Source organism: Solanum stenotomum, chromosome 6 (assembly GCF_019186545.1).
Source record: "Solanum stenotomum isolate F172 chromosome 6, ASM1918654v1, whole genome shotgun sequence".
NCBI classification, from domain to species: domain Eukaryota; kingdom Viridiplantae; phylum Streptophyta; class Magnoliopsida; order Solanales; family Solanaceae; genus Solanum; species Solanum stenotomum.
In genome coordinates this window covers 32,993,760-33,010,326 of record NC_064287.1, presented here as the reverse complement: position 1 = coordinate 33,010,326, position 16,567 = coordinate 32,993,760, and the positions used below count along the sequence as shown (strand labels likewise).

The window sequence follows — 16,567 nt, the reverse complement described above, 5'->3', positions numbered from 1 at the left end:
TAAGGAGTTGTTGGGCAAAAATATCCTTAAATTATATCCCCAACTTAAACTACAATGGTAAATTATCTTTATAAACAAAAAATATTCGTCAAGTACGGAAACTCAACAACTTTCATCTTTTTGTTAAAAAAATTAATGAAATCCACACAAAAACATGTGTAGTTCATACTACTCCCAATAAAACTACATAAATCACCTTAGATTAAAAAATTCTCTTCATTCTGAGATACATCTAAAATATTGTTGTGGATTTATTTGGCAACAATGCTTAACATTATACAAATTTTTTTATCAACAATTTTATTTTCATTTATTTTTCATTTGATTTGATATCAAAGAACTATCAGATGAAATATTTTCTTTTCATTGAATCTGCAATAAGTGGTGTCGATCTGAGACTTTTACTTTCAATAAAGGAGAACGAAGCTCGAGTGCCAGATACGAAAATAAGAATCTTGATCACCTCAACTATCATATTTTCACAAAAAAAAAATGTTGATCTAATTTCATTTTGACTTTGAATAAAGTGAAGATGATGTCAAATTAAACTCAAACTTCGTTCAGTTGGTAAAGGAGAAGAAGAGCAGATAATGTCTCTTTGCAGGTTCACACTGTCCTAACTTTAATTTTCAACAAACAAGGGTCTCATATACTTTAAATTTCTTTTTTTTTGGGAGCTTTGTCCAACGATAATGAATTATGGAGGAATTTTTTTGTTGAGTGTAGTGTGAACTATACATGTTTTTGTGTGAAATCCATTAATAGTTTGATAAACTTTAACAAAAGGATGAAAGTTAGTAAGTTTTAAATACTTGGGAATATTTTCTGTTAAGAAGGATAATTCCAGGATGTAGTTTAAATTGGGGTATATAGTTTAAGGATGCTTTAGCAAAAAAAAACTCGCATCCTAAGTTTTGTTGAGAGTAGTGTGAATTGAACATGTTTTCGTGTGAAATCCATTAATTGTTTGACAAATTTTAACAAAAGGATGAAAGTTGTTAAATTTTAAATACTTGAGGATATTTTCTATTAAGAAGGATAATTAATGATGTAGTTTAAGATGGGGTATAGTTTAATGATGTTTTTGACAAAAAAATTCATCTCCTAAGTTCCACCAAGTTGATGCAAAAGAAATGCTAAACAACATATAATATATTTCATCGAGACTTTCTATAATGCTCAGACTTATAATAATTATGTCATCAAATAATTCGTTTGATCTCTCATTTTAAATGCTTTTGATTGATACACAAATCTCTAACATGGTTCTACAGATAGTTGGGAGCAATTGGAACAAGAATTCCTCAATCATTTCTATAATAAGGCGTATTGTGAGTATGATAGAACTTACAAATGCACGTCAACGTAAAGGTGAGTCGTTATTGACTTCATCAATCATTGGAGGAGCTTGATCCTCAACTTCAAAGATTGCCTTAATGAAACTTCCAGTAATGAAATGTGCATTCAAGAAATGTTTGAGGTCTTCACTACATTTTGCAAGAGTTAAAGCCCAATACATTTAGAAAGTTGGAGACCCATGCACATGATTTGAAATTGAGCATGTCTAGAAGTGGAGATCAATGGTTACATGTTTGTGAACCCTCCAAATATGAATATATAAAATAACTCCACAGTGGGGACAAGTTTGCATTTCATGATGAATTAGAGAGTCCATGTATATATCACATGAGGCTAAACTGCAAGTTAAAATACTCCTAATTGTATAAGCCTAAACTACACGTTAAAAAGCTCATCATCGCACAAGCATAAACCATAAATTATATAGCTCATCATCACATAAGCCTTAATTAGACATTAAAATTCTCATTGAGATATATATATCGCATGAGCCTAAACTACAAGTTAAAATACTCCTAATTGTATAAGCCTAAACTACACGTTAAAAAGCTCATCATCACACAAGCATAAGCCATAAATTATATAGCTCATCATCACATAAGCCTTAATTACACATTAAAATGCTCATTGAGATACAAGTCTAAATTGTATGTCAAGAATTTCTTCAGTTTAGAGCTAAATCCCAAGTTGGAAGATCTTCAAGTTTTAGTAATTCTTTCAAATTGGAAAGCTCTTTAAATTTGAGCTTAACTCTTCAAGTTGCCATTCTCTTTGATGCATACGCTTATATGGATATTGCAAAATTTCTCACATTCAAAAAAATATTGAAGTCAAGTTAAAATGCTCTAGGACGCATGAGCCTAAATCACTTGCTTTTCAAATTTGAGCTTAATACTTCAATCGAAAAGCTCTTTAAAATTTGAGCTAAATCTCCAAGTGGCAAAACTCTTTTGAAATAAATCTTCAAATTGTAAAAGTCTTTAAATTTGAGCTAAATATACAAGTCACAATGCTCCTTGTTGTACGAGTTTAAACTATATATCACAAAACTCCTCAAAGTCAAGCCAAATATTGAAGCTGTAAAGCTCCTCAAATACAAGAAAAATCTTCCGGTTGAAATGATCCTTAACGCACGAGTATAAACTGCATGTCACTCTTGGCTCGCAAGAGTATAAATTATGCATCGTCCAAAAAAGGTCTGCTAGGATGAAAATCTCGAAAGAGGCGGACTAGACAATAGTTAAGATACACACACAAGAAAATCACTCTTTATGAACTACATCATGACTTGATCCTCTACACCAATGTACGTAGGCGCTTAAGATTTCATTCTAAATTTAGTCACATAAGTTCCTCATACACTAATTAATCTTTTACTAAGATTCTTAATATGAAATACTCCATTCGTTTCAATTTATATGATGTAGCTTGACTTGGTGCAAAGTTTAAGAAAGAAACAAAGAATTTTGAATTTATGATCTAAAATAAGTTAAATTGTTATGAAATATAAAAATGTATTATATTTTTTAAACCGACTAAAAAAATGAAGAGCAACTTACAAAAATAACTATATTTATAGGGTTAATGAATACCAATAGCTATAAGTATGTTATTTACAATAAATGACTACAATTTATATCACTTTTTTGCTGTATTTTTGTATAGTTTTTTATTTTTTTTATTTATACATTAATACATCTTTAAGTACAACAAACTAAATAAGGAATTGACTCTAAATATAACCCACTATCCTTACATTACGCCCATACAACGAGCAACTTTCCATAATTAACTTTATAACTAAAAATTACTTATTTAAAGACATATCAGGTCATATTCTTTATCAGCTTAACAAAAATTGTGATACATCATACTCAATTTTCTTGTTGTCTCCATATTTCTTATTCTGACGTTGTAAAGGTATTAATAATTTTTTTTTTGTTAATTCAAGTTTTTGTATGTAAGCAAATTGTTGAATTTGTGAATGAAGGTTAAGTATTTCGATTTTGAATAGGTGAACTACATGGCAATAGATACACTAGTTGTTAAACAAAAAATGAATACACCAATATAGAATACAATGAATACATTGTTGTTAAACACAAAAATGAATACGTTGGATACAGCTAGACTTGTATTCCCAAATCAATTTTTTTATCTTGGATATAATACTTATCTATCTAGATATAACTGTATTCACAAATCAACATTTCAACTTGTGCTTATATAACAATACAAGTATCTATGTATATAAATATGGATACATTTCAACACTGTTGTTAAGCAAAAATATGAATACATTAGACAAACGAGCAAAAAAGATACAATTAGTGCGTATTAAATTGTATAAGTATGGATACATTAGACAAACGAGCAAAAAAGATACAATTTGTGGGTATCAAACTGTATAAGTATTCTCTAAATAAAATTTTGAAAAGGCCAACAATATAGTATTGATGTATTCAACTATACTTGAATTCCCTAATCAACTTTTTAAATTTGACAAAGTACTTATGTATTCAAATATAATTGTATTCACGCATCAACAGTTCAACTTGTGGTTATATAATAATACAAATGTCTATGTATATAAGTATTCTACTATATACAAAATTGACAATCAAAGAACCCTCAATCTCTTTTTTGTTCATGTTCTTCTTGTACTCATTTTTTAACAACTATATACATACGAAATCAAATTTTCTGACAATTTAAATACAAGAGGACAATCCATAATGACAATGACACACAATACATGTGTTGAGAACTTGAGATAGATAAGTAAATGACATTAAACTAAAAAAATAAAGCATACAAATCTCAATTTCCTTTTCCTCTTGTTCCTGCACCCACTTGAATCAATATTGTTGACTTTTCTCCTTTTTTCAATATTAGTTTTCACTCCGGAACCTTTTTTCCTCTTTACTAATTTTGCATGTTCGATTTCTTCAAGCAAATTTAAGGGTATATGGTCATTAACCTTTTTTGTTCTTCTTTCATTCTCCATTGTAGCAATAGAGCCTGGATTTTTGGCTTGTTGTTGAGTAATACACAAATCAAAAGAAGGTAGTTCATCCAACAATTTGTCAAATAAATGTATACCTCTAGTAACCCTCCCCGGAGTATCAATTTCAGCCATTGAAAAGGATAAACAAATTCTTGAATCAAAACCCTATGAAAATAGAAGAAAGTGTAGATGTGTAGATATATAATGCTCATAAAAACGAGATAAATATGCAATTAGAAGATACCTGATGGATACAAAATCACAAAAATCGCTCCTGCAGTGATGTAAAGGATCTTGAATTTGAATGAATTTGGGAGGGGGGGGGGGATAAGAAAATATGTGATGTATGAATATTGATGAAAGAGAAAAATTTGATGATGGTAAACATGGGAAAAGATCACAAATGTGCCTGCCATAATTAATTAGGCATTCAATAATTACTTTCCTATTTAATATTTATTTATTATATTAAATATATGTAAAAAATATTTATTTGTATATAATTAACTTTGCTATTTATAGTCTAATTATATCCATATAACATGAAAAAAATAAAACGTAGCTATTTTTCTTGAATATATATGAATGTTTGCCATATTATGAAGTTTTTCCAAAAATGAATCATATTGATTAGGAGGGAGGAAAGGGTTAGAGCGCAATTAGTTGTTAGGTATAATTACTCTAGTTTTGATATTGTTTGTAAGTATGTTATTAATAATTAGTTGAGTAAGCAAAAGATTTAGGGGAGATGGGCAAATAAGGTAAAATAGAGGAGGTGTTAAGTAATTTAAAACGTAAAAGACAAGATGCAGCCGTTGCAAATGGAGTTAGTCGTAAATATCTTTATTTTATAGATAGAGAGAGAGAGAGAGTCAGAGGACAGCTATTGAGTGCAGAGCAGAAGATTCTCTGCGCAGCAGCTTCTCTCTGAAATTCTTTCTACCTGTAAGTATTTTGATCCTGTTTTTTTTAAATTAAAAATGGTGGAAAATTCAAGTTACAGATCTGAGGAGGATAACCTTGGTGTAGGGGGAAGAGATTTTCTTGGAAAATCGGTATCAGAAATGGATGGTGTTTCGAAAATAACTCCTCCTAGCTGCCAAGAGTTGACTCTTAGCTACCTTTGTGAAAACTCGAAACTTGGGTTTGTGAGCTATAAAGGGAAAGAAGTGTTGGAGGAAAGTAACAAGAGATGGGTTGAAAGGGATTTTCTTCAAATGAATGAGAGTAGTACTAGTAAAGGGGTTAATGGTAATGGGAATTCATCTAGACATGAGGAGGCAGAAAAAATTGAAACCCCCCTTAACCTTTCTTTGGCTTTGCCTGATGTTTCACTGTCTTTGGCTGGTTCAAATAGATTCGATCTTCAACCATCATCGCATAATAATACTCATTCCGCTTCATTGTCATGCTCTTACTCCCACCCTTTTTCCCACAATATGAGTTGCTCTCTTACTCGGAATTCGACTGATTTTTCTGTTGATCACATCTGGAATTGTGGAGAAGGAACTAATGGTTCAGTTCATAGCCGATTTAGGCCAATTCCTACCAATCAAGTTTTACCTAAGGAAACTTCAGATAACATTTCTTTTTTTCCATCTGAGTTGCCTGCAAGACCAACAATTGATGATTTACAAAGTCCAGTGAAGATTTCTAGGCCTGAAAGAATCCTTAGAGAAATTGTTTCTGAATCTATTCCTCTTATGGCTCAGATTGTGCAAGAGCTTCCCCATGAAACACTTGAATCAACAAAGGAATACTTGAGGAACCTAATTGAGAGAAAAGATGACCATTTAGTTGTCCTTCAGAACAGATTAAATAGGAGATGTGATCTTACCAATGAGACTCTCACAAAGTGTCACAAGACTCAACTGGAGTTTTTTGTTGCAATAAAAATGGGTGTTGGAAGCTTTTTATCTAGCAAAAAAGTCATACCAACAACTGAATTGGCGGAAATTTTCTTACTTGAAAGGTGTCGAAACATAAATTGTATGAGGGGTTTACCTGTTGAGGACTGTGAATGCAAGATATGTTCAACAAAGAAGGGATTCTGCAGTGAATGCATGTGTCCAATATGTTTGAATTTCGATTGTGCGAATAATACTTGCAGTTGGGTAGGGTGTGATGCTTGTTCACACTGGTGTCATGCTGTATGTGGTATTCAGAAGAATCTCATAAAGCCAGGTCCAACCGAAATGCAATTTTACTGTATTGGATGCGGTCATGCATCTGAAATGTTTGGATTTGTTAAAGATGTCTTCACCTCTTGTGCAAAAGACTGGGGTAAAGAAACGTTGGTGAAAGAGCTTGATTGTGTTCAGAAAATTTTCCAACGGAGTCAAGATTTTAAAGGCAAGGAGTTGCATCTTAAGGCTGATGAATTGCGTATCAAGCTACAAAAAAACATGATTTCTCCTCCAGATGTCTGCAATTTCATCATTCACTTTTTTAATTGTAAGTACTACATAACTTTATTTCTCAATTCTTCATAGCTAAATCATTACTTTTCGTAATTTACAATGTATATTTACCATTAATTCTTTGGATATGAAGAATGAAAAATTAGGAATCTTAGTTGTTTTACCATAAGTTGCTCGGACTCTTCACTTTTGGTGCCGCATCCGTGTCGACGCGACATTGGTGTGGGTGTGGGTGTGGAATCTGTGTCCGATTTGGTCAACCAATTTTGGGTACTTTGACCATAATTGATGGGGAAAGTCTGGACAGTTTTAATGATTTCAATAATCAATACAAAAGCTAGATGAAATTGAAGAAAATGGAATACCTTTTATATAGAAATTTCTATGTCACTCCTTTTTCTTTAATCTCCTTCCCCGATTCTCGTCAAGTTCTCCACAAAATATCTTATAATAGGTTTTATAACTCTATTTTTAGATATTTTAATTATTTTTAGGCGAATCCCCGCACCCGTATCCATACATGGATCCATATCCCCAAATCTTAAAAATTAGATCATGAAGGATCCAACCTCTAGATCCGCACTCGTATTGGACGCCCACACCTGTGTCCGAGCAACTTAGGTTTTACCTAGCAAAAGAACAAAAGATGGATTTTGTTCAAGTCTACTGAGCAGACCATTATATTTCGAAACACCAACTACACAAGCGATACAGGGGATAAAGGCTGTAATCAATCTGCTTAGAAACCTTCCTTCTTCTTTTTTTCCCCATCTATTGAACTAAAAAGCTGGACCACTGAAGATGCAAATTATATTACTCATTTTCCTTTGCATAAACAGAAGGTAAGGCTCCTTATGCCTCAAGAAGAAACAAATTTTGAGGATAAAATTGATATAATATCATTGCTTCAGGTGTACTAGTTAATGATTTCCATATTGCTTTCAGTGACTGAGCAACAATGCCTCCTGGAAGTAAGAATAACAATTTCGTATATTTTGGAAATTAAGTGGCTAAAGTGTTGAGAGCTGCCTTATAATTCTCTGTTTTCAACTGTTTAGTATAGTTGGTTCTGAAGAATTTCTTTACCAGGGAAAATCAGTTTGTTTAAATTAATAAGAACCTTTGGGAAATCATCTACCCATAAGCAGGCTTTGTGTTTTAGTTGTGATCTATCGATTATGTGCTTATTGAGCATGAGATGATTGATTGTTTGTTTTCCGAAAGGCTATCTAATTTCGGTTTAACTTTTTTCTTCGATATCAGACACAGAAGGCCTGTCAGAGTTTCCTGATAAAGACTTTAGTGGTAGAAAAAAAGATGTTGTTTCTCTTCCTGCATCTACTTCCGTTGCTCCGAAATCTTCCCCGTACAACATAAGTTCTTCAAGCGGAAGAAAAGATGTGATATTTGATGAGCATCATCAGCAGAAAGATGTTAAGCCTTCCTTCATGCCTGAAAAAATAGTTGAAGATGAATGGTCTGTGAAGCGACTAAAGAAGGATGAGCTTGCTAGCTTGGAAAGCATTGTGCGGATCAAAGAAGCAGAAGCAAGGATGTTTCAGAATCGAGCAGATGATGCTCGCCGAGAGGCAGAGAGTTTTAGACGGGTGGCTAGAATGAAAAGTGAGAAATTGGATGATGAGTATTCAGAAAAACTTGCTAGACTGTGTTTGCAGGAGACTGAAGAAAGGAGGAGGAAAAAGTTGGAAGAGCTTAAAGTATTGGAGAATTCACATTGTGATTACTACAAGATGAAAATAAGAATGGAATCTGATATTACAGGCTTGCTTAAAAGAATGGAAGCAACTAAGCAGTTGTGGGTTTAACTACAAATATTTTTCTATTTATGCAGTAAGTAACATTGGCAAACTAGATGACATATGCTAGTGACTTCTGTCTCTTCTTGTTTTAGACTTTACCTGACTCCTTGATTGTGTAAGTTGAATGTTGGTGAACTATTGTAAAAGCTTGAATATTTTGGAATTTCGTTTTGGCTACTCAAGAGCAAGTATAGCCTTCAATGAACTTATCTTTTCCAAAGATTGAAACATTATGTAAAACGTCGAGAAAACACCCCCTGGACTTGGCAGGACAACTTACTTTAGCACTTTAACTTTACATATAATTATTTACCCCCTACTCTTATTTGTAATGAATTTAATATCACCTTAAGATTATAATACTAGTCTCACGGTGGCAAGTGCATCTCATACGCGCCATGTCATCAACACATCAATGCCATGTCAACGCCACCTTGAAAATTATTTAAATTTTGATTTTTGAGTTCTTTTATTTCTTTTTATTTATTAACAATTTTATAAAAAAAATTAGGAAAAAATGAAGATTAATCTAACATTAAAAAAATAATTCAAGTTCATCACCATTAATATAAACAGTGCCATAAATAGTGATTTTGAAGCAACAATCTTCTCTTTTCAATTTTCAAAATTAGTGATATCAATTTTGATTCGGATCTTGGAAAAAAGAAGACCCTCTTCTTAAAATCGAAATTGATATGAGTGAAAGATCAAAAGTAAAGAAAAAAAAAGGTGAGGGTTCAACGACGAAGGAGAAAAAAGTGAGAAAAATGGTGATTGAAGGCAGGGAGATTCAATTTGGAGCAGGAGAAAGAGGGTGGAGTTCGAAGAACAAGAAACGGGGTAGGGAGTTTCGAAGAAGAACAAAGAAGGGGGGGTGTTTCAAATAAGAAGAATGAGGTGGTGCAACGGTGGCTGAAGGCGGCAAGGGGTGGTGGGGTGTGGGGAAGAAGAAACGGTGGTGTTGCTAGTAGCTAAGGGTGGGGTGGGGGGGGGGGGGTGTGAGGAAGATGAAGAATGAAAAATAATTGGCTAAAAAGAAAAAAAATGGGACCCACTTATATTCTCTCTTTAATTTTTTGCCAACACGCGTTTTTATTTTAACTTGTCGCGTCAGCGATTTGGGTGCATTTAAATTCACTTGATATGAGATTATGGGGATAAATAATTACACGTAAAGTTAAAGTGCTAAAGTAAGTTGTCCGGCCAAGTTTAGAGGTTTTTTTATGTGCTTTCTCTAAAAGGTCCTATCTTTTTGCATGGTTTTTGGAAATGTGTGAAACCCAGAGTAGGAGAGTAAGTGTTGCCTCTGTGAAGTCCTGAAGGGTTGCTTACCAACATGTATGGACAACAAAAATTATTTTCAAAAAAAATGGTCATATGTATATATAATGCATCGATAATTATATAAATAGTATATAATCATGTATAGGTGATGTATAACTATGCATAAATGGTCATATGTATATGCAATGATCCATATGAATATAAATGTATCGATATTGTATAAATAGTATATAATCGTGTATAGATGACGTATAATTATGTATCAAAGATGTATATACATTGTTGATACAATAAAGTATACATTGAAAGTCGACTTTTTTTCCGATTTCAACCAACTCAAATCTCCTTTTAACAATTCTAAAATTTAGACAAGAGTTCATCTGAATGTTTTATATCTTGATATATTATTCACTCAAAACAATTTATGTTTGCGCCATGGACAAGCTTGGAATATGAAAGAAGAACGAGGAGCAGGAAGGATGGAAGAATCATGAAAGCAGCAAAGAAATAAGGGGGAAAATTTAGAAGAAAGGAGGAGGAAGAGAACAAGGAAAGAAAACATTATTGGTTGGAGGAAAAAGTCAAAGCCAAAAGGAAAAGTAACAGCGAAAAAGAACTGCCTTTCAAATTGAAAATGGTATAATGACCATTTTATGTAATCAATAATAATTAGATTATTTTATTTAATTTTACCTTTTTTTAACTTAACTTAGTCTAATTGTTAATTTGGAAATCGTCACGACCTGAGAACCCATCCTAGACGTGACATGACACTCGAAACTCCATTAGGATACTAATCTGCTTAACCCGGATAATCTAATACAAATACCAATTTAAATACCAATGCGAAAGATAAGACTCATTTTAATTAACATTCAAAATAGGAAAATCAATTCGACTCTTGATTAGAAAATCAAATCCAACTAACAATAGATCTACGAAACCTCTACTAACAAAATAACAATATCTACATGGAGACATGGCTCCCGACATACCATGAAAACCAAAGGAAAAATTGATAAAAGAAAAGTCCACTTTCCAGAAGATTGAAAGCTCACCACAATGATAACGATTGTCCCTGAATGATCTTCTGCTGCCCGGAATCACAAACATGTGTCTATGATCCTACATCATAAAACGATATAGCGTCCCAGGACGGTCAATACGGCAACAACTGATATGCAACCTAGGGAAAAGGACGAATAGTATAGATACATATAATATAACCATAAAGAAAAGGCAAAATCATAAGCGCAGACCTGTTCACATCAAATTTTCATAGTGTTGAAAATTAACTGTAAGAAAAATAAATAAAAGAAAAATGTGTTTTTTTATTGATGAATCGTGTGAGTACAATCATGTTGTTCTCTTGATTTATTTCTCCTAAACTTCTCTAAGATTCGAGGGCCTTTAGTAGCGTACTTCTCGAACTGTTGGATGATGTAGACCTCCTTGAGATGTGGTTGATCTCCGAAAACTTTGTGAATCACTTCATCGTTTCAAGTTGATCTCCGGGAAGAACTCTGTTGATCACTCCTTCATATAGCTATTTAGTTGTTGTTGTAGCTTTCTCCAATCTTTGCAAAAATGTTTGTTGAACAGTTTATGAGAATTCCCTAGAATGTCATGTCTATCCCCTATTTATAGTTGTAGGGGGTGGACAAGGTTGCTTATGATTGGCCAAAAGATGTCATTTTGATACTTGACATATTGTGATTGATTCTTGAATTTGACTAGATTATCACATCATTGAGACACATGGCGTCACCTTGTTGGTCTTGGATGCCTAGTCATTGTGACACATGACATGGGTTTGGGCTTCAAGGTGGAATGAACCTTGGACTTGAACTCAATAAAATGCACTTAATCATTTATAAATCCCAAATTATTCATTCAACCCAAATGCACATGAATTTAATTTAAATTTCGTATGAATTTTAATCCAATAAAATTTATGTGTCTACAAATGCCCCTTACTTCAAAACTTGTTGACGTGTAGGCTTGCCGAAACTTGATCACGAGACTTGAAGTATTCATAATTGTGTTTTCATTTTCTGAGACTTGTCGACGTGTAGTCTTGCCGAATTTGACGACGAAATTGTTGAATTCTTCATGAATGTGTTTTAATTTTTGAGACTTCTCAATGTGTAGGCTTGTCGAAACTTGACAACGAAAGTTGAAATCCTTATGAATATATCTTTTTGAGACTTCAAAAGTATTTGTTTCTTGTCATCGCATTCTAACTAGGTCACTACAAATGATTTGTTTACGGTCATTCCAATTATTTTTTTTTTAAAAGCATTCTTGCTCGAAAATAACATGGCCCCTTTATATTGATTTGAAATAGATGGATCGAATGAGTGATAACATTTTTTTCCATGTGATCTTTGTCGCGAGAAATCAGAAAACAAGAAAATTAATTAGATTTTTGAACCAAATAAAAATAATATTAACTTTCCTTTGGTATCCAAGTCAATTAATGAATCTAAACTAAGGTATTCATTTTTCCTTAACTCTTTGGTTCATCCTTTTCATATTTGTGCGGTTAAAAAGGACGGTGTATCAATCAACCCAAATCAGATTTTCTTCTTCCACATTTACCTTAACATTCCTTGTGGAAGGATTAGAAATGTTTCACAAGAATCTCTATATAATCCTCTCCAATGCACAAATGATTTTCATCACACAAAACTTCAGAAGCTGCAAAGACAAATTGTCCGAGTGTGTTTAACTGTTCAGCTGCGACGCCGCTTGGTTTTATTAAATCGAGAGATGTAGCCTCCATCATATCTCAAAAACTTCGAGCAAAAGTATTATTTATATTTTCTCAGGTAACTATAAAAGCTTGTTTAGCAGTAACTCATTTTTTATAGTTCAACTTTGCGCATCTATAGTGTAAAATCCATATCTCATTGTAGAAAAATCGAAATCGCAAACCGTTTGATTTTTCTGAAACTACAACATAGAAAAGATTCGCAACTAAATTCCTCTTCCATTGCTATAGTTTTGATTAGGGGTATCAAAAATGAGCCCAAATATAGGTAACCCGCCCAGAATTTTAAGGGTTGGGCTCAAGATAATTTAAATTGGGTTCAATATCAACCCATTCAAGCCTTGACCCATTTTAAGAGAATCCTCAATTGGGCCCAATTTAATCTTCAATTTCAACCCATTTTAAGACTCTTTATTTGCATTGATGTAATGTATGTTCCTATATTGAAGTGTATGCATTGCTATTTATTTTATATATTTAAACTTATCTATCCATTTGTATTTTTTTTAAATGTTCTTTAGTTGAAATTCAAATTGTGGTTATAAAATTAACTAATAATATTTTAAAATTATTCAGATTAAACGGGTCAAATTGGGTAGATCATGACCCAACCCAACTTTGAGCCCATTTGAGCCTAACGTAAACTTCGATAGGTCAAGACCCAACCCAATTTCTATTCAATCCATTTTAATATCTCTAATTTCAATCTAACCCTCCCATTTGACACCCCTAGTTTTGATTTTCAATATAAAACCCGTTTTTGATGGTCAGATTTGCGCGTCTGTAGTGTAAAATTCATATCTCATTGTAGAAAAATCAAAATAGTGAGTCATTTGATTTTTTGAAACTAGAAACATGAAACTACAATGTAGAAAAAATTTGATGACAAATTCCTCTTCCATTGCTTCAATTTTGATTTTTTAATGTTGAACTCAACTTCAGATATTTTTGTCTTTTGATTTCTCCAATTGTGTTTTAACCAAAGTAACTCCCATTTTTTGCAGAGCCACATTTTTGCAATCTTGATTACTAGCAGTGACGATGAATTTTAGTGACTGAGAGGTGCCATACCTTTGCCTTGAGATTGTGGAGGATAAGCAATATTCACTTGCCAAAGTTCTCACCTTGAAGTTCATCTTCGGGTGATTGGCGCCTTTCCACTTGTTAGAAAGCTGCTGGAAAGTTCTCATCATCTCCCAGAGTGGTCGTAACAAAGGACGCCATGGACAACTTCTCTGGCAAAGTTACAATTGAAAAAGTTACCCTCTTGAAGTCTTCTACTCATCAAAATGTTATTGTTGTCATCCATTCTCACTGTGATGATAATCTTAGCAGTTGGCGTGTTCCTCCTTTTGGATTTGTTGAGGTTCGTTATACGTCTGACTATTGGGAGTGAGTAGAATTGGCGTCCATCCACCAATACAGTATCTACCTTTGTCGAAGAGTTATCTATATCTTTATGTGATTTGAGAACCATTGGAGGCATTCCTGTTTATGGGTCCTTTATGATGAAGTTATACACTCGGCTAAGGAGTTGACACATGTAGATGACCACATGCAGTCTTTTCTCCTAGGAAGACGGTCCTACTTATTTTCGGTGTTCTACCGACTTATCAAAGGTGTCATCAACAAAGTCTTCTTTCGAGAATGAAAAAAGTTTTGGTTTAGAGGATCGAGAAAATATGTTAAGACTTCACCAAGGGTGTCTAAGAATCGTACAAAGCCAAGGATGAATCATGATCCTTTTGGAAATATTGAAATGAGTTTTTTACCATGAACCAAAGAGGAGAATTCTCCTTTTGTCGATCTAGATGTGGAATAATCACTTAGAGATGAGACTTATCTTCGGCTTTTCTGGCATGTTGGTTTTGCAAGTTTGTGCTTTCTAACAAGAAAACTGATTGCATTTGTGCTAGTGTCTTCAAAGTTGCAAGATTTATGGCTCATGGGAAAAAGTTTTCTTTGGCACTTCCATTCCTTGCAAGCATCTATCGCGGCCTCAAGGATATGTCCACTTCTTCAAACTTGGGTGCTTGCGACATACTACTTCCCATTCATTATGTATATGGATGGATAGATGAGTATTTTGAGACCTATTACTGTATTACCCGCCCCAACAAGGTGTGAGAATGTGGCAGATTTTTGGAGAAAAGATGAAAAAATATTTTGACTTTGTTGACGCACTCAAGTTATTTCAACAAGTGAATGTGCATGCTCCATAATTTGTTCATGCTACAAGGAAAAAAGCTATATATTGATGATAGTGGACAACTGTCCAATTCCAAGAGTGATTTTTTTATAGGCCTTCATTTAAGTTTTGTCACTTTGGGGCAGGATGATGATCTGATTGTGGAGGCTTATAGCCCTCACCGATTTAGTCAACAATTTGGGTATTATCAAGATGTTCCTACTGCTCTCATAGAGCACCATTATGATGATTCACTGCTAGCTTTGGTCTTTTGTTTTTAGTTGTTTTGAGTCAAGTATGTGATTATGCAAATCCTATCTTTAGTGTAATTGGGCTTTAATCCTATGCTTAGTGATTGTTTTGCTTTAGGACAAAGAATAATTAAAGTTTTGGGGTTTGATGAGTTGGTATTTTACCGATTCATTAGACTCAAATTTATGAATTATTGTCATGCTTTAATGCTAATTGAAGGAGTTTTAGGCCCTAGTTCTCTTGGATGCAAACATGCTTTGGAATAAACAAGTTTGACGGATTTGAACTAAAAATTCACGAAAGTACATCAGCGACGGAACTAGCATCCCGTAGGAACCAACATGCATCTAACTGGCTAAATGTCTGCTTGAATGGAGCAAAGCTGCCTCAGTATTGGTGTTGCAACTAGCACAGTATAATGATTGATCGGTGATTCACCGGTCCAGTGCAGATGCTCTTATGAGAATAGAAGGTCGAAGCGGGGAGGTGAGTGGTGCTTCACAACTCTTGATCGGCGTTCTGTCGGTCCAACGCAAGTCTAAAGATGGAAGTTAAAGGGCAAAACCATAATTATAAAAAATAGTGCTTTCTTTGGAATGTTTCAAGAATAGAATAGAGATTTGTGCAATTGTATATGTATCATCATCTTCTTACCAATTAGGGATAGAGAGGAGAGACCAATTATTGTGAAAGTTATTGATAGAGTATATTGAAGAGATTTTTAGCTTGCAGAGGAAGAAACCTCATATTTGTGTCAATCTAAGCTTGAAATTCAGTTTTTGGTTATCAAATTATCTTGGAATGGAGATTTCCTACATGAGTATTGTCTTTATTTCTTCTTTTATGAGAAGCTAGACCCTTAATTAAGGGTGTGTATGCTAGATGGGGGTGTAAAATACTGAATGTGTATTGATTAATTGGCTCTAATTTTAATTGCATGACATTGATCTATTGTTGTCTTGAAGTTTTAATCTAAAAGTACGTGGTTGCAAAAATTGATTGAGCTCTCTAACACTGTTTTGACTTAAAATGCAAAATGGAGTTGGGTAAGACTCAATAGTGAGGACTTGCTGAAATTACTCAATGGATTTGAGCCAGAGATGGGATAATCCGAATGATTTCACATTTAATGATATAAGCTAGGGATAATCTATCTACTCAAGTAATGTTTGATGTTTTGTTTGAAAGGATCTTGGAATTTGGAAGAATCCAAAGATAGTGCGGAAGAATATCAAAGCGTAGCCTAGATCAAGCGTTATCCATGTATCAATTAATGTTGTTTTGGTTAATATTTGTCTATTCAAGTTGAAACCCCAATCTCTATGCACATACCCCTAGTCCTCTCCAAACTTGTTAGATCGTATTTGTGTTGATTCCCTATTTTTATTGCTAACTATTGATGAAATTTTAGTTATTAGTAAAATTCTCTCATGTATTCATGTTTGTTGAGAATTCAATTTGCTA

The 16,567-nt window shown here is 33.5% G+C and overlaps 1 protein-coding gene across 1 annotated transcript; it reads left to right on the top strand.

The window, feature by feature from the left end:
* Positions 1-5,224: 5,224 nt before the first annotated feature.
* On the top strand, positions 5,225-8,785 carry LOC125868542 (protein OBERON 3-like). The gene is made up of 2 exons (XM_049549168.1): positions 5,225-6,820; positions 8,050-8,785. The coding sequence occupies exons 1-2, from the start codon at positions 5,347-5,349 to the stop codon at positions 8,610-8,612; spliced, it is 2,037 nt and encodes a 678-aa protein (XP_049405125.1). The 5' UTR covers positions 5,225-5,346; the 3' UTR covers positions 8,613-8,785.
* Positions 8,786-16,567: the final 7,782 nt, after the last annotated feature.

Coding starts and splice junctions, on each gene's coding strand:
- LOC125868542 (XM_049549168.1), top strand. CDS start 5,347: ATGGTGGAAAATTCAAGTTACAGATCTGAGGAGGATAACCTTGGTGTA. Junction 6,821..8,049: donor CATCATTCACTTTTTTAATT/GTAAGTACTACA, acceptor CTTCGATATCAG/ACACAGAAGGCCTGTCAGAG.